The following is a 24,681-nucleotide window of genomic DNA, read 5'->3' as shown; positions in this document are numbered from 1 at the left end:
CATGAATGTAGCTTAGCGTAAGAAATTCTTTGAGTTATGGGTACTTCTGAGTACTTTTAGGGTGAAACAAGTGAGAAAACAAGAGGACAAATAAGATATAGACAGGCAAAAGAGGTAAATATGTAAAAATCAGTAGCTAAACTGCTTTGCATTGAGTGCAATATGTTCTCCCTGAAATTAGCAGGTTCTGCTGCTGACTTCAGCTTGCAAGGAGTTTGGGTGTGCAGGACTTTTGAAATTCTTACCACAAAACATCTCAATAAGAAAATCCATTATGAAACAGCGAGTGATTATATTAAGGAAAAAAAAAAAAAGTGACTTGCAAATGATATATATATAGTTGTTTGATTTTTCCTGACGTAATTAGTAGCATTTCCTCTATGGAAATGTGTGTGTATCATAAATGCATACTTTATTTTTGGTAAAATTTTAATATGAAACTTTTGGAGTTTTATTTTTCAAAACAACAACAACAACAAAACAACAAAAACAACAAAAAAAAGACATCTATCCCAGTATTTAATTTAGAACAGCATAATTTCACAAAGCTATTTTACTTCATTACTCTTCATGAAAAAGGCATTTCTAAAAAGTGATGCAATAATTATATAGATAGGTACTTCAACAAGACAGCTCATATAAATCTTAAGATTTTATTGTAAATGTTCAGAGCAGTATTTGCCTGCTCAGAAAATCTCAGATAACCTTTAAAAAGTTCTGTATGTACTTCTGTGTTGCCTGCCTGTTCTCATTCAGGAGACCATTCAGTATTAATTAATTCCAGCATTTGAAACTGATGTCTTGAGGGAATAACTCTCCCAAACAGGAGTCATCTGAGGGGTATTGGGCTGACCACATGACAATGATAAGGAAAAAAAAACGAGACATCAGACTTCACGTTCTCTTGAATTAAAGGCAATTGTGCAGAATAAAAGTAAATCCTAAACAAGGAACAGTTGAATAGGGTAGGACTTTTCTGACTACAAGAGAGACAGTTAATGAGGAATCAGTTATCGATCAGTGAAGTTATGAGTGGCATGAGGTGGATGGATAGGGTGTGAGTATCTCTAAAGAAGCAATTTCAAAAAAGAAGGGGTATAATATCACGTAATACCTAGCTAAGATGTAGAAATACACAGGGAGCTGTAGATGCAAAATTTTACCGGAAATCAAGGGAAGACTTGACAGGTTCATGGAGTAGAAATCCATTAAATATTCTTAAATAGTTCTACATTTTTATTAATATTATATGGATACCGCAGACAGTAACCATGGCTATCTTGAGACGTCTAGAGGTTGGGAGAACTATCACAAAGCAGAGAACTATCACTTTTCAGTTGTTCTTGTACTCTTCAGCAGACAGCTACATTTAAGCATCACTGCATACAGACTGCTTTTGATCTCACCCAGTGTGGTTACTCTTCCATTCTTATGGTTTACAATCAAATATTAGATAAGGTTGTTATAAATGACTGAGTCCCAAATAGGATTACAATCAAAGTTTACAATTTATTAAATGAATAGAGGCAAGCAAACAGCGCTGGGTGCGCCGGGAGTCTCTGCTCCACCAGGACGCACACCCGTTACGTAAGGCATCTACTTTTTTATACTCCTAGGCTAATACATATTTATTACTACTTCTAAAAGAGGCAAGGTTATTATAATTGGTTTCCCGAATCCGATGTCGCCTGCTTATCAGTCTCTGTTACTTTCTCAGGGGCTGCTCGAACAGGGAGACAGGAAGGCCCTCATTCTTCCTCCTTATCTGGTGGTCCAGGGAGACAGGAAGACAGGAAGGCTCTCATTCTTCCTCCTTATCTGGTGGTCTCTTGGCCGGCTATCAGAAGTTACTGCACATCCGTGCAAAGTCAGTAGTTTTTCTCCGAAGAAATCCCTTGTTCTTTTCGCGCCTAAACCCAGGCCTCAATGTTAACCCTTCAAAACCCCTTAGTGGCACGAATTGCTGGACCATTTCTTACAATTCCTCCCTTTTTTTTTTTTTAATCATCAATTCGTGTCTCTCCTTCAACCTTTGTCAGTAACAATTGGATTTCATCAGTCAGTTCTCGGGGTGTCCACTTCTTAAGCATTATTATCGACACGTCACCTTTTCTCTCCACTGAAGTCATCACAAATTGGGTGCTATTTATTACTCGCCGTATCAACAACGTAAAGCAAGGTATCATACAAGGTATAAACAATAATGTCATTACACCACATAAAAATAAAAACAGCATCCTTTTAACCCATGGTTCACCAGGCAACCATGAAAAGAAATCCCAATCCATACCCTTCCAAGTTTGTACTGGGACGTGGGCTAACTTTCTAATTTCCTTTGTTATCTGCTTGACCACTTTTCCATTATCATCAATCTGTAGACAACAATTAGAATCGTTCAGTTTTCCACATACTCCCCCTTCTTCTGCTAGTAAATAGTCTAAGACCATTCTATGTTGGAATATAGCATTTCTCATTTGAGTGGATTGGTCAGCCAAAAGATCCAAGGCTGTCGCTGTTTGATTTGTTACAACCTCGAGGATAGCTTGCAACCTAATTATTCGGTTCAAATTATAAATAGGTTCTCGGGCTCCTGATATCAACTCATTTGGGTTCCAGGTGGCTGGCCCATAATGCTGTATGATTCTTTCAGGAGGCCATTCATCCTTTCCCCATTTTTGGGCACTACCCCCGGTTAAGGAAGTATCTATAGATCGTTTCACTCTGTTCAGGTCATCATATAATCTTATTCCTAAATGATCTCCTTGTGTTTGTGACAATAAAAAGAACAAGGGTCTTATGTACCCCACATAGCATACTCCCGACCAATTTTCAGGTAGCCTCTTGTAAGCATGTTTGCCACACACCCAATAATGTCCCTTTAGGGCCCATGTCCCATTTGGAAAAGGACCATTCCATCCCTTTTCAGCCCTTGGGGCGTGATAATACAGAGTGTCCTTGTTACCGAGTGGTCCTGTTACAATGTCTGCCCCGTTCGTACTCGTATATGCGCACTTCCAAGCTCCCGCATCGGGTTTCCACTTACAGTCACAATTCAGTTCTCCTTGGTGGCCAGTTATATTATAAGCTGACCAGAAATGCTTAAAGAACACTCGCCTCCCATTTTCATTCTGCCATCTCCAGCGATAGACCCGCACCACATGCTGTTCCTTAGTTGTGTTATCATGTTGACAGTCTAAGATTCGACTATCGAATTGTCCCCCCGCTTGGGCTCTTGCCACAGTTTCACATCCGGATCCAAAAAATTCTCTGTATGAGCATTTCAGCCAAGTCCCATTTCTCAGCTGAACATGTGTGGTGTTCCATTTCCCACTACGTGCTGTACAGTTTATAGGACTACATCCAGGATCGATACAATCATATCCAGGTGACAGAGTCCAATTGCAAATGCTTTTTCCCACCGCCACTGTTCCTGTTCTGTTCAAGCAGTATACACCCCGAGCTGACGAGTGTAACTGCCATGGGCCTCCTTCCTCTTTCCAAAATTGCTTCCCATTATGAACTTCGCTCAGATTACTGACCCACCACTTGGGTTCAACTGGGCCTGCTACCCAGGGCCAACTTTCAGTTCCCCCCGGTCCTCCACAAATCCAGCAGTTACTAAGGTTAAAGGCCCTAGCCACTTCCTCCCCCAAAGTGAAAAAGTTATTCTTCCATTCTTGCCCATGGCCCAATTGCCCCTGTAGAAACAATACCAGAAAGTATAGCATTTCTTATCCTTTTTCGTCGTCCAATCTTGAGAGTGTGGGAAACGCCTTCAATCATGAGGTTGGGCCCGCTTTCAGAGCTTGTGTTACCATTCAGCCCTTCGGGGTGATCCAGCTCCTGGAAAAACTAATCACAATTTCATTATGGGTTTAAGAGATTCTCATGTTACTTTTCTCAGGACAACCTGATCTTAGCGCGGGAGAAGTCCGGTCGAGGCCCTCTCACTCGGCAGTCAATACCCATAGGGGTTGCCTCCCTCGGTAGACCATACACACCGCAGTGGAGGGTCCTACCCCGGTCTTGCCTTCTCCCTTTCCTCCCTTCAGACTTGTCCTCTTTATCCAGTGCCCTTAATTCATGCAGAACCTTATTGCTGGGATATCAGTTCCTCTTTAATCTCAGTTTCAGTTCCCCAGGAGTGGACTCAACCCTCCAGGCTTCGGTAGTTATTGGTCCTTTTATTCTGGATGCGTGGGTCCAACCCCTTTCTGCCGTTCTCACAGCTGTTTCAGTAGTAAGTAAAACAAGGTACGGTCCCTCCCATCGGGGGTTCAATGATTCTTCTCTCCAGGTTTTTATTAAGACCTTGTCTCCTGGTTGTATTTTATGAATAGCAAATCCTAAAGGTGGTGTCTGAGTCATCATCCCAATTTCTCTTAGCTCCTGTAATCTCCTTCCAATGGTAATTATGTATTTCTGGATACTATGATCCTCAACTACATTGTTCCCTAGGGGCATCCCTTGAGAATAAGGCATACCATATAACATTTCATATGATGATAATCCAGTCTCATTGTGTGGTTTAGTTCTTATGTTTAAAAGCGCCAATGGTAAGCATTTCGTCCAGGGCAGCTGTGTCTCGATCATTAACTTAGCCAATTGTTGTTTTATTGTTTGATTCATCCTTTCTACTTTCCCTGAGCTTTGTGGGTGCCACGGAGTGTGGTATTCCCACTGAATACCTTTCAAGGGGTACATCCTTCAAATCTTTGTGGCTGGCTTATGTTCGATTATTTCCACACAATTGTGTTCCAACGGTCCTTCTTCTGGAACGGTTCCTAGAAATACTGCTGGATATAACAGGTTAGTCGTTTTCAAGGTTATGTCATCTTGTTCAGTTAGTATTGCCTGATATTTCATCATCCGGCTGGGTGATAACCAGTGGCCCCCCTTTTGTTCTAAAATGGTTGTTACCATATGTGGTCCAAAAACTTCAATATGTTTTCCCATTCGAAGGCAAATAATTTTCTACTATCTTTATCAAGAGGTATGCAAAAGAAGGCATCCTTTAAATTTATCACGGTAAACCATTTATATTTCCCTTTCACAGATGTTAACAATGTGTAAGGATTAGCTACTACTGGGTGAATGTCCTTTGTTATTTCATTTATTCCTCTAAGATCTTGTACAAATCTATACTCGCCATTTGGCTTCTTTACTGGAAAAATTGGAGTATTGTATTCCGATTTACATTCTTCCAGAATCTGATATTTGAGAAATTTGTCAATAATTTTCACTATCCCCTGCCTAGCTTCTATCTTAAGTGGATATTTTTTGATTCAAACAGGTTTGGCTCCTTTCTTTAATTCCACCTTTACCGGTTGTGCCAGTTTCGACTTCCCTGGTACATCTGTTTCCCATACTGCTGGTATAACTGCATTTTCTACTTCTCTTGGAATATTAACAAAGGGTTTATCTTTGTCCTACTTTGAGTAGAATTTGTCCTACTTTGGACTCAGGTACCTTCATTATTAATTCTCCATCCTCAAAGGTTATTGTTGCATCTAATTTGGCTAATAGATCCCGTCCCAAGAGTGGCATCGGGCATTCTGGTACATACTAAAATTCATGGGTTAGTTCCTTACCCCCAAAACGCAAATCAAGGGGTCGTAAGAATGGCCGTTCCTCCTCCTTCCCTGTGGCTCCAATTATTGTAGTTGTCTTAGTTCCTAATCGTCCTTTTAAACTATTTAACACTGAATATGTTGCTCCTATTACATTTACTGACTAACACAGAGAAAGAAGCTCCCATAACCAACAAAAAATTCAAGCCTCTGTCTTCGTTTCCTAGCTTTATTTCAACTAGTGGACCTGCTAGGGTAGATGCCCCAGGTCCCCGTTATTCCTGACTGTTGTAAGTTTGTCCTGCAGCCTAAGACAATTTCTTTCTGATATCAGGGGCCGATTGCCCTGGAAAGAGGCTAGCCAGTTGCCTCTGTTTGTTTGTTTGTTTGTTTGTTTGTTTTTAAGCCAGGTCCATTTTTTTTTCTCATTGCATTTCAAAGTTGGTCCAAAAATTCAAAAATTCCATAGGGGTTTCTTTTGGACCTTGTTGGAACAGATTCTCATTTCCCATTTTAACCAGATTTTGGTATTTACATAATTTCCGGGGTGATTAGGGTCTCAGTGAGGGGGTCGGTCAGGGGAATGCAATCGTTGACAGTTCCCTGAGCGGTCCCATTGGCAATCTGAGCTCACACAGGAACTCAGGTTGTTTCAAGAGTTAGCTGCTTTTCTGTTTCCACGACAACTCTCTCGGACCCATCACGGTCCCCCTGCCCCAGAGGGCTCACACCCGCGATTTAGAGATCTCAGCCTCGGGTTGAGACGGAACTATTAACATTCCTACATCCTCTTCCCCTGCTCATTCAACTTCAAACAGCTCTGTTAAATACTACATGCCACACAACCTTTAACACCTTCAACAACCCTTTTAACACTTCCTTTATCTTTCTCCAGCCCGTACTTTTCTAATGCCAACACCAAATGCTCAGTCAGGGGCCAACTTAATTCCAAACCTTTTCCCTCCAACATGCTGAAACAACATATCACTATACAACATTTCATCCTATTTTCCTTCTCTCCTCAAAAACATTAATTGCAAGACACTGTTATAGTCGATTGATCCATAAAGTGGCCATTTAGTTTATATAGTGGCCACCATTGATTGCAATACTTAGTGAAAGTCCTCTTGCTTTCTGTGCCCCCATTTCTAACAATATCCTTCCAATGTGCCAATATGCACCCAAGGAGGCTTTTTCTTTTTTAGGACGTCTTTTTTTTTTTTTTTGGATTTTCTCCTTTTCCTTGATTTCCCATTCCCTTTTATTTATTTATATTAGTTACTGTCCCTTGTTTCAATTTCCACGCAAACCTTTTTATTGCAGGTTTTTACTATCTTTTCCTAATCTTCTTCCCAAATGTCCCAATTCTCTGGGATTAAACTCTTCTTTCCACATACAAACTTTACTATTTCAGATTATTAATGAGCCCCATTCCAATCATAAATCCGCAGGACTTCGGAAAAACACCTGAAGCACTCGGCCTTCTGTCTTCTAGACAAACAATAACACCTTTTCCACAAAATTTACATTTCAATAAGACCGAATTTCAAGCCAAATGCTAATTTTTCTCATGCACTTTGTTAGTAAGCCTACACAAAACAAGGAATCACTCCTGTGTATCCGTCAAGATGGGGGTTTAAAAAGGTATTGAGGCCTAAATAAATTCGCTCTCCCCCTTCTTACCAAATTCCTAGGGCTCAGGCCCGAACCACCAAAGAAGTGACTCTCCGTTCTACCACTTTGATAATCAGTCAGCCCCTCTCCCCCGATACTTGGGAAACTGACCGAACACCACCGCGAATATACCCAAACTTTTAAACTGTTACTTAGATAATGCTCCCACCTTCCTCCTTGACACAGTCAAAACATTTAAGAACAAAACAGGATTACAAGATGCACCACCGGGGGTGGATTGTTAGGATATAGAGGTGGTAGGTTATCCAATGACTCCCATTCATCATCTTTTTCTTTTTCCTTTTTTTTTATTTTTTTATTTTTTTTTTTGTTCTCTTCTTCGTCAAACTTCTCGTCTGCTTTTAGTGTAAATATTGAGGCTGGAAAAGGACGTGAGATCCTGATCCATAATCCTGCATAATCACTTTCCTCCTGGCTAAAAGGTTCCTTTGAGTTAACATGTAGATTTAAAGCCTGGCAAACCCAGTCTTCAAAAGATCCGAAAATAGGCCAAAAGACATGTGGTCTTAAAGGCTCCTTTGGCCATTCTATCATACAATACTGAATCATTTTTACTTTGCTTTTTCCTTTTCTGGGGCCCCTATCGTTCCAATTTCTAATCATTATCCCTAATGGACTTTCTGGTGGTATGTCTGGTAATTTGCTCCCTTTTCTCTGGTCCCGGGTCTTCAATTTTGTCTGACCCATCTAGGAATTTTACTGTGGCAATTCCTACAGCCCTTGGTTGCCTTAGTGAGAGTGTCTTGCAGGGGGTTTAGGACCTATCACCCACCCACGAATCCTATAGGAATCGCTTCGGTCCTTCACCGGCCAAGTCCCTCGCGGGAGATTGGAACCGCGGTTAGAAGACCTCCACAATCGCTTCGGAACTACGTTCCGTCTCAGTCACACTCTCACACACACAGGCAACCGAAACCCACCCAACCGAACGGTATACACATTAAATACTTACGACTCCGTCGTCTTCGTTCGGATCTTCGCGCGCAGAATTACGGGCAAAATATAGTGCTGCAGCCGGCAAAGGGAGCTCATAAAAAAATCTAAATCTTTGCTTGCCCTTATTCAGGTTCAGGATGGTGTTAGCCCCGACCTGACTCGAACAGGAGCCACCAAATGGTGGGGGCGCCCCTCCTAGATCAAGTCAGAATTCAGGAACCAAGACCATCCCGGACGAGCCCCCAATTGTTATAAATGACTGAGTCCCAAATAGGATTACAATCAAAGTTTACAATTTATTAAATGAATAGAGGCAAGCAAACAGCGCTGGGTGCGCCGGGAGTCTCTGCTCCACCAGGACGCACACCCGTTACGTAAGGCATCTACTTTTTTATACTCCTAGGCTAATACATATTTATTACTACTTCTAAAAGAGGCAAGGTTATTATAATTGGTTTCCCGAATCCGATGTCGCCTGCTTATCAGTCTCTGTTACTTTCTCAGGGGCTGCTCGAACAGGGAGACAGGAAGGCCCTCATTCTTCCTCCTTATCTGGTGGTCCAGGGAGACAGGAAGACAGGAAGGCTCTCATTCTTCCTCCTTATCTGGTGGTCTCTTGGCCGGCTATCAGAAGTTACTGCACATCCGTGCAAAGTCAGTAGTTTTTCTCCGAAGAAATCCCTTGTTCTTTTCGCGCCTAAACCCAGGCCTCAATGTTAACCCTTCAAAACCCCTTAGTGGCACGAATTGCTGGACCATTTCTTACAAGGTTCATCTTACATTTTACTTGTCGACCAAGTCATCTGCCTTCTGTAACCTATTTATCAAGGTTCCCCTTGTAGCTATCAAAACAGACAAGCATCAGAAAATGATTTATTTCACTTATTTTAGGAAGGGATAAATCATTGTGTAGAAATGCTTATACATCTCTGCTACCCATGGAGAGCCAAGGGCAACTTTCTTAGATCATCTGAACACATGGACATGATATCACCATCACACATACATGAAATGACATTTTGAGGTTTGTTGTTCTGACAGATTGCAGCTTCCGTTTTATTTTTTAGATGCTCAGTTGATTGTAATCCCTCTGCAACATTCAGTTTGCTTTATAACTGCTATGTGAGATCATGACTTCCTCATTTAAATCACTGTAACCTAACCTGATAAGGACAAACAGTTTGGGACATAGTAATGATAAAGGCTGGAACACCCCCAGAAAGCCTGTGGTTAGATAATTAAGAATCAGGAATATCAGACAGATTTTTCCATTAGAAATGAGATAGCTTGCCACTCCTATAGGCTATTTATGCATTCATCCAGTGGTAATATGAAGAAAGGGGCATGAATCTCTTCTCTAAATCTTCCAGACAAGATGCCCAGTTGTCAAGACCAACCAACAACCTACAGATGAAAGACTTCATAAAATGACTGTGTTCAATCTTTTCTACAGAATGACCAGGTAAGAATATGATTCATAGGTCTGATCTACATTCTGTCATTAGTGGGGTAAAACCCATGAATCCTTGGGTTTGAGAAAGATGCAGTGGAAACTTTGTTCAATGATTTGTTGATTTTCTACAGATTTCTAAATTTTCTGCAATTATAAATTGCTCTTGACCAGAATCAGGAGACCACTGACCACAGACAGGAACTGGAAGTACAATGGAGATGCTCACAATGTGTAGCAAGCTCCTGTGGATCTTATGGGTGCTGAGATACAGTGATCCAAATCCAGTCTTTATTTGCTAACATATATCCAAAAATAAATTTGAAACAGCATGGGAAGCAGAAGATCAGATTCCTCTTCCCTAACTTATGCACACAAAAATGTGTCATGTAAGTCCAGGTTAGTTATCCCAGATCCCTTTCTATTTATTGGAGGGAAATATTCATGTTAAAAAGTAACTCACCTTAGATACCTGACTTAACATGAGTTACCTTGAAATTGTTTACCTCTTTTTGTCGACTTTAAGGATGGTAAGACAATCTTAGATTTTGGAACTTTAGAGGTGGATGTCTAAATTAGGACAAAAATAAAAAACAAGAACCTTAAGAAAACAGTCGGCTGGGATGAGGTAACCAGCTGCCCATTTCAATAACTTCACCTTGACTTTAAGTCTCCAGAATGGTTTTGTATGGATAATTTGTCTCTCTCATACTATGAAACTCCTGTTCACTCTTCCCTACAAACAGTTACCAAGCCTGTGACTATTACTCTTTTTGATCCTTCCCTGTCTATCACCTTTTTGGCACGCACTCACAGAGCTTAAAAGAAAAGGGTCCTCTTTAGTGAGGAGACAATGGGCTTTGATGAACCCTGTGAGAAAATTGCAGAGGGGAAAGAAATGGATTCCGATTGCCTAATTTTCACAAAATACAGGCAGACCAAACACATTTGTATAAAATGTTACCCATAATTGTCACCCAGACCATGACAAAGCAATAGTGAGAATAATGTGTTCTTTTGGAAGCTGAGACCATTTCTGGAAGATCAGAACAAGTCAAGAAGGAGGTTTTGTGGGACACATAGGATTTGTCTATCAATTACATTCAGATCTGGGAAGTATTTAAAATCTGGTGCAAGCATGCACAAAAGGTAGCAAAATTCAGTTCACCATCAGCGTCACTGTGAGCTACAGTTTGCCTCTTACAATGAAAACTGTGATTGCAGTGTCAGAAGTCACCTGTAAATGAGAAAGTACAGCCTCTGTTAAACAGCCTCTTATCTGTGAGGAAGCTAATACGATCAGTAAATTCAAGTTGAACAGCCAAGGTGGCAGGCAGAGGTCTAAATCAAAATTGATATTCATTAGGATAATTGTCTGGTACCACGTCACAAGTGCAATGCAAATGAGTAAATGCATACCATTACATCTCTAAATTGCTAGTTGAGTTGAAATAATGCAGTAGTTTATTTAATTTTATTAAGCATTGGAAAGCCAGATGTATAGCACTTAGCCACACGAAGGCAGAAGGATAAAAGATTTTCAGATATGTAATGCTACATTCATTATAACACTGAGTATGCATATGTCTAGATGCATATGTTTGGGATATTTCTGGTCAGGTTTCCACATTATACATCATTGTGGATGCCCCATCCCTGGAACTGTTTAAGGCCAGGTCGGATGGGGCTTTGAGCAACCTGGTCTGGAGGGAGGTGTCCCTGCCCATGGCAGAGGGGTTAGAATTAGATGATATTTAAGTTCCCTGCAACCTAAACCATTCTATGATTCTGTGATTCTATGATCATTGCCTGGGACAATGTTGGAGAAATACAGAAATGAGCTACAAGAAACATCTGAGGGCTGAGAGAAAAACCTTATACTGTAGATTCTTGTCAAAAAGAATTTGTGTGGCTTAACCCAGCAGGTAGCTCAGCACCACACAGCTGGTTACTCACTCCCCTGCAGTGTGATGGGGGATAGAATAAAAAAAAAAAAAAAAAGTAAATGTGTGAGAAATCATGGTTTCAGATAAGGACAGCTTAATAGGAAAGGGAAGCAACCAGCAGCAGCAGCAGCAGCAGCAGCAGCAACAACAACAATGATAATAATAATAATAATAATTATAATTATTATTATTATAATTATAATAACGTGATTAAATTTGTCACCACCCACTGACCAATGCCAAGCTAGTCCCCAGCCAACAGCAGCCCCCAGCCCGGGCCAACTCTTCCTTTTCCACCGAGTTTTATTGCTGAGAAAGATGCCACATGGTATGGGATATCCCTTTGGCCAGTCTGGGTCTGCTGGCCTGGCTCTGTCCCCTCCCTTCTTCTTGTGCACCCCCAGGCTCCTTGTTGGTAGGGCAGCATGAGAAGCCAAAAGTCCTTTACTCAGCGTAAGCACTCTCAGTAACAACTAAAACATTGGTGTTATCAGCATTATTTTCATCCTATATTCAAAACACAGAACCATACCAGTTAGTCTGAAGAAAATTAAGTCTATCCCAGCTAAAACAGGACAGAAACCTGAGAAAGAAAATTTATATTTTTTTTTTATAAGAACTTATAAGTTTTATAAGAAAACTTATCAGTATTGATTAGCTTGGTGAGGAGAAACCCCCAAATACAAGAGTCCTTTAACTCAGGAGGAAAAAGATTAGCCAGAACCAACAGCTGGAAAAAATAAAACTAGAGGTATTCAAATTGCCAGCAGGACATACATTTTTAACAGTGAGACAAACTCCCAGAGGAGGCAGCAGATTTTCCATCTTTGGCTATCTGCAGATTAAGACTAGATGTGTTTCTGGAAGTGATGCAGGACAAGTGGATCAAATCTCATGAGCTTTATTTTGCAAGAAGTCAGACTGATTGATCTGTTGGTCCCTTCTGGCCATTAAATTGGTGCTTATTAATCATACAGAAATGACTAAGTTCTCAGAGCCCTGACCCAGCCATGCACAGAACTCTATTAAAAATCTTGCTGTGTTATCTGGGATCATTCCCATTCTGTGATAAGTCTAACTCTCTGGGCCAAAAGCAATATAAGTTCACTGCTCATTCTTCTCTAAACACTGGAGCAGCAGTTCAATGTGAAATTTCATGTTGACCTTCTCATTAACCTCACAGCTTTTCCTCTATTACTTTCTTAAAAATTTCTTTTCATAAAGGGTTATTAAAAGTTGATTGTAATTGGATTACAGCTGATTATCCCATAGTCAGAATGTCTTTTTTTTTTTCCTTTTCTTTTAGGAATTAACAAATTAAAAGATATTTTACAAGAAGTGTCTTTCTACATTAAAAAAAATAAAAGGTTGAGGAGAAGTCCCAAGAAGATCTTGTGCAGTGGAATGTTTAATTGAAAATTTAAAATAGTTTTAGGCCATATCCATTATAATCAGATATTTATTAGCAGTTGACAACAGATGGATAAATCCTTTCTGGTTGGACACATACCATTTTCTCCATCAGTAACCACACTTTTCTGTCAGATATTATCCTACAGTGCAAAAGGCCTCCTGTGTAACTACCGCTAGAAAGAAAGGCAAACTGCCAGTGGACACCATCTTCGTTATCACCAGCTTCCGTCCTCTAGCACGTAAAATCAACTTTCTCAGCAGCTGTGGCTCTATGATACAGCACTTGGAATCTCATCCTGACATCTCTGCATGCTTTCTCCAATTTCAGCTTAATTATTTTTAAAAAGATGTTGGAAATTAATTCACAGACCCTTCATTGTTAAATAGTTTCAGTTGCTGTATACACAGAAGTGTAAAATAGAGGAGCTACTGAGTTAAGTCACCTAAAACACCATTCACTTCTCTTGCATAGGTTTCTGTCCTCTCATCCTGGAATAACAGACTGGTTGAAGTTGGAAGGAAGGCACCTCTGGAGGCCACCTGGTTCAAGCCCCAGCTCAAGCAGGGTGCCCAGCCCCACGTCCAGGCGGCTGTTGAAGCTCTCCAAGGAGGAGTCCCCCAGGGTCTGGGCAGCCTGTGCCAGTGCTCTGGTACCCGCCTGGCACAGAAGTTCTGCCTGAGGGGCAAGGGGAGCCACCTGTGTTCCAATTTTTTGCCTCTTGTGAATTATTTTGCTGCATGTCATGCTTTTCCTTCCCAAGCCAAGGCCATAACTGTATTTGCAATACACTGCTGAGTAGCAGACCCTTTCTTCTAACCTCAGTCCTTCTGGTGATGCCCATTTGCCCAGCAGGTTTGTCTAAACTGTGTGGTCAGTGCAAGATCCTGTTGCCCTGGGCATTTCAGCTCTGTGAACAAAACCGTTAGAAACTTAGGATTGTGGAAGTTTAACTTACTAAAAAGGCTTGTGGAGAAGGGTGTTGGGTCTGTGGAGTACAGCAACTGTGGTCACAGAAAAATGTGTGGCTGTAGGAGAAGAATCAAAAGAGGGCAGTCAGCTAACTGAAATTTTGTTTTCCTGGGAACTGCTACGTTTCAGCTGAATCACACAATGAGCTGTGCCTGAATTTACTTATTAATTTATTTTATTTCTGTGGTTGAAATTAGCGATGTTTTGATCATGAAATTCAGTGGATGCAGCTGGGAAGCTATGAAGTTGTTCTGATTTTCATGCCTTTTTTATTTTTCAGCCAATTTCAGAGTATCTCTGAAAGCAAATGCCTTCATAGATATTTTTTTTCTCAACATATAATAAAGGTGGTTATGGGGAAAAGTAAAAAATGCTATTTCCTAACAAGACTTTCTTCTCGCCTCTTCTTTATAATGACTCAGAATTAAAGTAATTCAGGCTGACAGGTTCTCACTGCTGGTAGTACAGCATACAGAGAAACAGCATAGGACTCAAATGCAAAGCAATGAAAGCCTTGACTGCTTCAGAGCTGCATACAGCAGAGGAACATGACTGGTACTTTGAGCAGAATATATTTCTTGAAATAATCTAACTCCAGCAGGTGGATAAAAGTTTGTGTCATTTCTGTTGCAGAATTTCATGGTATCATGTACAACACTCTTGAAAGTTTTATTCCTGGAAAGTTCAGCCATGACCAAAAGACTAGAAAGACAGGAATTAAAAAAAAAAAATCCCCAAACCTCTGAGCCAAAGATGTAGTATAGAATTTAAATAACATTTCAGGGAGGATCACATTTGGATGCATTTCAGAGAAACTTATTTATTTTTTGAATAACCACATTACTCAAAGCAGTTTAGAAACAGGCAGGAGGGAACTGCCTCAAGGATAAACAGAAGACATTGAAAAGGGTTGTTATACCCCTGCAATGTATTTGGTAGACTGTAAAAATAATAGAGTTAAGCTGAATGAAATATAAAGCAGAACAGTTATGAAAAAAATCTGAGCATCTCAGGCTACACCCTGCAGTCTTTAGTCTGAAAAATAGAGAGTATGCATGTGCCTGGTTGCAATAAAGGATTTGTTTGAGTGAAGGGTGTCAGGTTGATTTTCTTTCTGTACTTGTTTCCTTTACAAAAACATCTATGAGTCATTACTCACTATGGTAGGGAGACTGGTCCATATTCACATCTTTTTTTATTGCGCAGGTCAAGAAAACAATATTTGGTGATGGGCCCATACCTGCTGCAGGTAGTGACCACACTCCCAATGGATGGGAGTTTGTATCTGATGCGCAATGCATGGTGGTTTGTGGGTGACCAAAACCATCAAGAGTCATAGGAAAGCCAGTGTGGTGGAAAGTAACTGAACAAATCCCATGCAGGCAGCTTCAAGAGTGATACTGACAGAGCATATAGTGATGGGTAGTTCTCTTACTGGTCACTGTTTGTTACATTATTTTACAACTCATGAAACCTTTTTCCACTATGGTCGTCTGAGTGTCACCATAGTTTCCATCACTAATATCATCCCAACTGCTACAATGAGTGACTTATTCAGGATCCTGATATATTTCATTATGAAAGTTTGTCCAAGTCACTGTTTCTTCATTGCATGCTCAGCTCCATTGTCATAACATGCTGGCAATACACTTACCCGTGGCAAGAACTGCCATGGCATCCTTATCCCTGTTCAGTCCTGGACAAAGCATCTGGACAGCATGCACAGATTCTGTATAATGAGCAAAACAAAACATAAAATGTGTCTCAATGAAGATTTTCAGTTTTGGCTCTATTCTAAAGGAGAAAGAAAAAGATAGTCATCTAAACGTAACATTTTTGGCAATTGTTTGTATGATAAGTTTTTCATCCTAAAAGCATTTTTTTTTCTCAGTTGTTTCTAGCTGGTCCTAGGAAGCTGGTTACTGTAAAAAGAGTTATTTAAGAGACTATTCTTTCATCTTGTACTGACGGCTACCAACTCTAGGCACTTATAACTGTGGGAGAAAATTCCAAGTATAATTTAGCATACAAATTATAGTTAGATTTATGTAGACAAAAGTATTTGCTATCATGAGAGATATTTTCTTTGATCTTTTTAGTTGTTTACCATCTTTCCCAGAGACTTCATTACACCTCTCATTCAGTGTCTGGGTCTGTAAAGATCATCTACACATGGCAGGATCTTCCATGAAGTTCTGAAATGTCCTGGAAAATAGTAGTGTACCTGAAAGTGTTCCCATATGGGACATTCTTTTCTGGACTTTTTCTTTATCTGAGTAACATCTTCACCTTTAATTGATTGACATTCTTGTGAGAAAAGCTGCAGCTCCATAGTAAAAAATACATTGGTATTGTCTCCATGAAAAATGTTTAACACAGTAGATGAATATAGACAGCAATTAGTTTCCATCCCTTCTTCAGGGGTTTTTATATAAATCCCGTGGGGTTTGTACATCTACCTATTCTGTTACAGACCATTTTGTCACATTTAAAATGGACTTCAAGGCATTTTCAGAAAGCTATTACTCAATGTCAGGCTTACAAAGAGACTAAAGACAGAAAGTATTCAGGACCCACAATGAAGATTGCAGTAAATAGGCTTGAACTGTTAGGAGATGCAAAGAGAAAGCATTAGCAATAGGAAAGCTGCCAAGCTTCTCAGGGGAGCAGAAGTAATTCTTTCATCATTGTCATCGCTGATTCCCCAGTCAGGTTATGTTTATAGTAAACAGGGAGGCTGATTTATAGCAAAGATTGAGGCTATTTAACAGTGTAGGTCTCCTTAATCTCTGAATTTGTAAATTACAGCTAATCAACAGGACTATGGCAATTATCATATTGGGGTTATTACACCTTCACCTTCCTGCAGAACAGCTCCCTTTCAGTTCCTCTTTTCAGCATGGATTTGTTTCTGCTCATCCTTTTTCTTTGGATCTAATAGAGATCAGTGGAAATACCTAGTGCATTTTGTTGTTGTTGTTGTTGTTTTGTTCTTCCCCACAAATTGATTCACAGACAGTTTGCTTCATTTAAAGCCAAATCAGTTTGGCATGCCAGGAACCTCTGCATAACACAAGAACGGGTTCAAATTGGCTTGTTGGAAAGTTTCATGAGCATCATACCTGACTAAGAAGTCTCATTTGATCTTTGTCTTAGTGGAGAATTGAAGTGAGAAGACTTCTCAGAAAGAGTTGTCAGGCATTGGAATGGGTTGCCCAGGGAAGTGTTGGAGTCATCGTCCCTGGGAGTGTTTAAGGACAGGTTGGATGTGGTGCTTAGGGACATGGTTTGGTGGGTGACATTGGTACTAGGGTGATGGTTGGACCAGATGATCCTGGAGATCTTTTCCAACCTTAGTGATTCTGTGATTCTGTGATGCTGTCCCCTTCTTGAGGCTTCTTTTCTGCCAATAGTCCAGGATGTAAAGAAAATTGTAAAATAACCTCAGTGTGTTATAACACAGAATTACAAATGAAGACAAAGAGTGTTTGTCAATGGAGGAGCAGTAGAAGAAAAAAGGGTAAACCCCGCATCTGGAACTCCTGGTACTTTCTCATTCCTCAGTTCCATCATTAATAAAATTACCAATAGCCTAATAGATTTTGTCTTGGAATGTGTTAGAGACAATCTCACTGAGTAACATTAGAACACGTAAAATGGCAAATTTGCCTCTTGGTAGCCAGAGAAATATTTTGGGAAAAACAGTGAAGATGGAATTATCATATGTGAGGTCCAAATTTGAAGTGATGTTTAGGCTCCAAAATCCCATGTATTTTAGCAGCAGTCTTTCAGGGTATATTTCTTAATACATCTGAGCTCTTATTTCCACGTCTGTCATGGGAAAGCATGAACTACTCATCATTTAGAGATTCTGCTCAGAAACTAAAAAATGGATATTTGAAATTCTCCGTGGAACAAAGAAAAACACAGAGCAGGTTGTTTAAAATAACAAAAACTGAACAGGGATTCCAAGTCCATGTAAGTGATAGTTGTCTTGTCTTCAGCTCTGGCAAGTCTAACTAAGCAAGCCTGGGCAACAGGAGTTTTGGAGAGAGAGTTATGCTGAGGGTTTGGAGACAGCGCTCCTGCCTCAGCCTCAGGAAAGCTGGAGTTACTGTCTCTCTTCCATGTAGCAGGATCTATTGTCAAGCCTTCAGTCCTGGAAAGCTGAGCTCCCCATTAGACCTCCCACAAGAGGGAGGTCAGAAACTCAGGGCATTTTCACCTGGGAAACTAGAAGATTTTCACTATGGATTTTCTGCAAATGTTTCAGCTTTTATTAAGCTTTCTTATCTTAAACAATTTCTGACCAGCAGTATTCGTGATAATTTTTATCAATTAAATGTTATACATATTATATGCAGAGAAGAGCCAAATATTTAGGTAGTTTTAATAGGTATTTCTTTGCAATCACATTAGTGCACTGAAAAGCTTGAGAAAAACTTAAAGATGAAAGAAGCATTTTATTTCTTTGAAGAGGCTTTTTATTTTTCTTTTCTTTTTAGAAAAGGTTAAAAACTATGTCCAAGTAAAGCTCCTGGGGATACAGACTTGAGGCAGTGAAAAAAAAAATTGTATATGAATAAGTCTGTACTAGAGTGTCAGCCCTAGTATCTGCTGAAATAGCACAGACAGAAGTGGTCACACACTAAAACTGTGAGACACTTACCTAAATAGTAAATTTTATATTTTTGTTTTCTTGTGTTTCAGGAATGCCTACTTGTATCAAATCCAAATATTGCACTGAGGACCACTCAGTAGTTAGTGGGGCCACTCCTTAGCTTTCAATACCAGCCAAGCCAAATTGTAGCAGCAGGAGGAAATTCGTATTTCTCCCTGCCCAAGTCTGGTGATGGTATTTGTAATAAACTATATTTCAATAATCAGACTCCTGCATACCCCACATTCCCCTAAACACCGCGGTCATTGCAAATCCCTTATTGTTTGCTGAAAAGTAATAGAATTTTTTATTAAGCACTTTGGAGTGAGGTCTGCGACAATTTCCAAGTAGCTGTGCAGGACACTTATTTACGTAAAAAGGGGATTTGGATTCACTGAGATATTGGCCCTGTTACTGTTAGTTTCTATTCTTTCTCTGTAGCACAGCTGCCACCATGCTGAGACAAGGGAAATGTGATATGATCCCATTTGTGTTTCTGAATGCAAACTTTCAAACGAGCTCTAATGCAACACAATTAGGTGAGGTGGGAAACCAGAGCAAGAATCTTGATTAGCATTTACATGCATTAACATTTACAGTAGATCAGACAAAGAAATAAACTGTTCCCAAAATAAGCAAATGATGTGCATGGCACAAGTCAAACAGACGAGCTGATGAAAATCTCATGGCTTCATTGCTTGTGCCTACAAGTTAAAAGTAAGCTCCTAAATTCTTCTATACCTTTCATGTTCATACCATGGTGCAACATGTGGTCCCTACTTGCTACAAGAACTGTGATAATGCTTTAGTTACATCCTTATTGATTTTAGTGAACCTGGACCACCTAACAAAAACTGGAATATGGTGTGTTTTTACGTGGCTTCTATTATTATTGTGCACAGCGTGGGCCACAGGACGTGTCTAAGCAAGGCCTACACCTGGTGTGAACATTTTCATTAAAAGCTCTTTGAGGGACTGGGAGAGAGAATTTTATTTTTTGCTTTCCTTTGTTACTGACTGAATCACATGTAAATTTCTGCTTTTGCTATATTCCACTCATAGGCACAGGTTAGGGCTGTGATGCATGCACCAGCAGATGGCATCTTGAGCTAAACATGAGATTTAATCTGTTTGCCAAAAGTCTTGGAGCCTGAGATGAAAGAGCTCCCCTGCTTCCCACCCCTTTGGCCATTTATTTGCCAGTGCTTACTCCTTTTTGACTCCATTTTTGACTTCTAGTGCTTGGACATTTGTTGCTTAAAAGCTTGAATTGGACATTCAATAGCTACACCATTAGTGGGACACAGAATCACAGAATGACAGAAGCATTGAGGTTGGTGGGGAACCCTGCAGATCACCTCATTCTTGTATTTCAGTTTGTGCCCATTGCCTCTTTTCTGTTCTCTGGGCACCACTGAGAACTGTGTAACTCCCATCATCAAGTACTTATACATGCCAGTAAGATCCCCCTGAGCCTTTTCTTCTGGAGGCAGAAGAAGCCCAGCCCTCTCAGCTTCTCCTTGTATAATAGATGCTCCAAGACTTAATCATCTTTATGGCCCTGTGCTGGATTTGCTCCACCTATGTCCATGTCACTCATGCTGGGGAGCCCAGAGCTGGACACAGAAACAAAGTCTCAGCAGTGCTCAGGATCCCTCACCTGATACCCTGAAATTTAAGAGTGGGATAGGGTAATCATATCTTCACCCAACGGCCAGGTCTTTAGCTAACAAGATGGAAAGTCTTATTCCACAGGGGAATCTTATAGAGGTCCTTATATATGCCAAGTTGTGTTAGACTGGGCTTGCTTTCAACAAAATTATTCTTAATCCAGGCACTTGCATCTAACTTTCACAACAGCACTTCCATCCAATATAATAGCTTCTACTAAATGTCTGTCAAAATTCCACAACCCTTTCTCTGTTCAGGAAATTGTCCTTTATATTCAGTCTAAATGGGACAAAATCTTTTATATATCAGCGGAGGAAAAAGCCCTTCAAGATGTATTCACCAAACCTTAGTACTCACTCCATTTGCTATTCTCAGAGTAAGTTTCCCTGAAAAGAAAGAGAAAACTCTGCCTTGAAGAAAACTTTTCAATTCAGAGTGCTGCCAGCCTAAAATGTCTTCTTGCAGCTTGGTCACAGAGGAAAGTCTACCGAGACCAACTTCATGCAGGCTCAGGCTGGACTACTTGTAAAGATTTCTTATATCTCTACTGCAACATATTCTCCCATAGTAATTTCAGTGCTTATAATTTTGCCTAAATGCACAGAGAATATTCAGTTTTTCTCTTTTGGCTCGAACACCAATTGCGTTCATGAGTAGGGGGAGGATACATTCTCAATATTGCGTTGCTTTCAGTAGATATGAGCCAAATAAATTAAATCAAAACAATTTCTAAAATATTTGACCATTTCCAGCACTATGGAAAGTTTAGTATTTCTGAACAAGTTCTTGTATGTCTACAAGAAGAAAATGACATTTGCTAACAATGGCCAAAAACTGGATTCCTACACAAACAGATCCTTCTTATTTTGCAAGTATAATCCTTCTCTTCTCTCTATTTTATCTTTTATGTTTCCAATTAGAATAGACTCATACATTCCAAACTCCTGGGAAAATTCTATCCTTGTAAAGTCACTAGTGTATTCTGAAAATAAAATAATCTATCCAAATACCTTTACCATTGATTTGCCCCCAAAAGTGTGCCTATTGGGAACCTAGATTCACGTATGATACAGCTAGTAAAGACTACTTCTATTTTGCTTGATGTAATGGACTTAGCAATGAGCACTAATGTGAATCTCCTATTGAAATATTTGATTTAAGTGTGGTCCTTTTTCTTTACTAAACAAGAGACTTATAAAGTGATTCTACCTCTGTGCTGTCTTTTTGATATTTGCAAAGGTGATACAAACATATGTAGATCCTTGGAGCTACCATCAGAATTTCATGGAAGCTTATCCTTCAGGTAGCAGTGGTATGGACAGGGAATAAAAAACAAACCCAAATTTTAAGATTAGGATAAGAATCCAAAAACTGAATAAAACTTCCCAAGAGACAAGTGTTCTTCTATGAAGTACCTCTTTTTAGGTTATGGTCAAAGAAACAACTTCCAACAAGCAATCTCCCTGTGGTGAGAACAAACAGATGGATGATCACTCATCATGACAGTTTTGGGGGGGTTACATAAAATGCTGGCTTTTGTACCTACGAAGTGCTAGCCCAAAGTTGCAGTCCTATCCAACAAAAGGATTTTTTCTAGAATCCCAGAACCTCCTTTATGACTCAAAATGCACTTTGCAGTTCACAAAGTGTTCGACTTTAGATTACTCTATATTTCTTCTCCAAAAGACACTAGTAGCCAATAGTTTACCTTTGATGAGACTTTCCAAATTCAAAGTCATGCCTTCTAGGAAGTGGGTGGGACCCTTGGTTGCTGTCAGCATGGTTCTTTTGGATTCTGGTAAAGCCATTGTATTTGCAAATGGAACTGAAACCATCCTTGCCATTTTGAAGTTAATGAATCATAGACAAGTGCTGAGTATCTACAGTTTCCATGTTGCTCTGGTTATTGGATGTCCATTTGTACTTAACAATATGAACGATTAGAATTTCATTTAAATCAGTATTGAAAAAGACTATACTTGGAGCCTAAAATACTCAGAGTTAGGTAGAAAAGGCAAGGGTATCATTTTCCACTCAGATGTAGCTTCCTCTTTCTTTAATTTCTCAAAGAAAGTGTTATATTTACTTTGGAAGGCAATTGAATGCAAAGGTCATATAGCTTGACCCAGACAGCTTTGTGGAAAAGGAATTAAATAAATAAATTGATAAAGTGACAAGCTAATTGCTTTTTTATAAAGTTTTATCATACGTGCTGCTGACCAAGTTGCAGTCTCACTTCTAAATGTTGTGCTTGACCTCTACCTCGGTGTCATTCTTCATGGTTATAAAATCACAACTTCCTGCTACCAGTCAATATATTGTTTCCCAAATAAATTATTTTTTTTAATCATTTTTATTATTATTATTTATTCTCTGTACCACTGCACTCGCAAACTGAATAAAGCAACTGAAATTCAAAATTCTGTGTACCCCAAAGGTACATCCATACTCCCAATATTGGGTCATATCCTGAGGTTTTGGCAAGAAGAGAACTTTAGCATTAATCTCGCTAGTTTGATCATTGGTTTGTGCAACTGTGAGCTTTCACCAGGTTCTGTCCATTTGCTTGTTTAGCAGACTAACTTCTTAAAGAAGTTGTAGAAACAGCTAGGAACACTATAGACTTTCATCACAAAAGCACTGGAGTGGTTACAACTCTCTTTTGTGCTGCTATATTAAAATCAGCACTTGCTATCTTTACATTCTCTTTCCTCCCAGTTTTCCTGCTTTCATTTGCAGGTTGTGGTTTCTGTGTCACATGCAGCTTTGCTGTGGAGGAATAAAGTGATTTGTATGGATTGCTGAACATCCAGCTTTTGGGATAAAAGATTGTTCTGTACTTATATCTTAAAAATACATCACCTGCTTAGGCATTTTGGTGCCTTCAGCATCTGTTGTGTATGCTCGGGTTAATTTTCTGAGCATACACATATTTCTGCTAAAAAAATTCTGTAGATACCAGTGGGTATCACACCTTCATTTTTTCTAGAGTTGCTGTGTACGGCTCCTGTCTGTGTATAGTATACGTAAATGTCATTGCAGTACCATCTTTGTCTCTTTCCTGCTGGGAATATAAAAGCCTGCCAACAGGATGTTCGTTCCATGTCTCTGTATAGTAGGTCTCTGGTTGTGACCCTAAGACCTATTATAATGTTAATGTATTCAGCAGAGACAACTCAGGTTAGTGGTTGAAGGGGTGTCAGGAAATAAATGGCAGAAAGGAAGCATCTTACTATTATTTCTTTGTTTAAGAAAACCTGTGGACTTGTCTTCATTGCTGCAGAAACTGCCAAGCTCTCCCAAGGGAAAAACATCTGAGGACAAGTATTTTCTGCAAGACCTACAAAGAAGGTTTAAACTCAGCACTGCCCGTTAGGCTTTCAGTTATCTCACAGGTTCAACAAATCTGAGTTAAGTGCCTGAGCTTCCTACACAGCACCCAGGGAGAAGAAGGCAGATGTCAGACTGCTACAAAGGGGTTGTGTTAAAAAGTCAGTAAAATTTCCCAGACTGTCATCTTGCCAGATTTTGCTGCAGAGGCAGCACTTCAAATCTAAAAGCTGGTGCAAAGCTAGGTTCATTTTTTAACTCTTCAAGATGTAAAAAGCAGTGTAAACTTGTGCTGATGCCTCCTACCTGTTGAGTTTGTGCCAGAACTCATGAGCTGTAGGTTATTCTGAAATGGGGCTCTCTTGGTTTCTCCTCTCACAGCTACAGCTAATTAAATATTAGTTGCCAAATGGGCTCATGCTGCAATCTCCTGCTGCCTAGGAGAAACATCTGCAGATGAGTTGCATAGCAAATCTCTGTCTTGATTTGGCCTAGTAAATATTTAATTTTCTTAGGGATATATGAGACAGCTGGAAGCACATTTCTTCTTCAAGCCAGAATGAGAACCAAATGTAGAAGATGAATTTATCATTTAATTCAACTGAAGGGGAAAATGCAGAGCTATCTGTTTTGGACACATCATCCCTGACTGCTGACCTCTGAGGCTGGACTTGACCCTGCAGGGAGTGTAGGCTGGGGACAGTTATTTTGTGATTGCTGCAGTACCTTTGAGGTCTAAGGCACCAGAAACATAATGACTTGGGTATCTATGCCCACTGCCAAAAATATAGGTGACTGGGAAAGACAGGAGTGCAGGTATCAAAGTATTGCAGGATTTTGAAAATCTGAATTTAGGTTTTAAATGCCAAAAGTAGCAGATCTTTGTGACTTCTCTTGATGAGATTGATTTTAACAATATCATCACAAGCATTCAATGGGGAAATAAAGATTACTTGAGCACTTTTGCCTTAGTTTAAATTACGGTTCTTACCTTCAGAATGTGCTTTCAGAGTGTGTGCTCAGAGTACGACTAATAAGTG

General features: G+C 39.8%; 1 protein-coding gene across 1 annotated transcript; it reads right to left on the bottom strand.

The window, feature by feature from the left end:
* Positions 1 to 1,955: 1,955 nt before the first annotated feature.
* LOC310898729 (uncharacterized protein) lies at positions 1,956 to 8,968 on the bottom strand. Its single transcript, XM_083834122.1, has 2 exons — positions 8,218 to 8,968; positions 1,956 to 3,852 (listed from the first exon to the last, which is right to left on the bottom strand). The coding sequence occupies exon 2, from the start codon at positions 3,726 to 3,728 to the stop codon at positions 2,001 to 2,003; it is 1,728 nt and encodes a 575-aa protein (XP_083690248.1). The 5' UTR covers positions 3,729 to 3,852; positions 8,218 to 8,968; the 3' UTR covers positions 1,956 to 2,000.
* Positions 8,969 to 24,681: the final 15,713 nt, after the last annotated feature.

The sequence above is a fragment of the Anser anser genome, assembly GCF_964211835.1.
Source record: "Anser anser genome assembly, chromosome: 4".
Classification (NCBI taxonomy): domain Eukaryota; kingdom Metazoa; phylum Chordata; class Aves; order Anseriformes; family Anatidae; genus Anser; species Anser anser.
The sequence above is the reverse complement of the archived record's forward strand: the minus strand, read 5'-3'. Positions and strand labels throughout refer to the sequence as shown.

Excerpts from the sequence above, each read along its gene's own strand:
- LOC310898729 (XM_083834122.1), bottom strand. The coding sequence starts at position 3,728 with ATGCTATACTTTCTGGTATTGTTTCTACAGGGGCAATTGGGCCATGGG.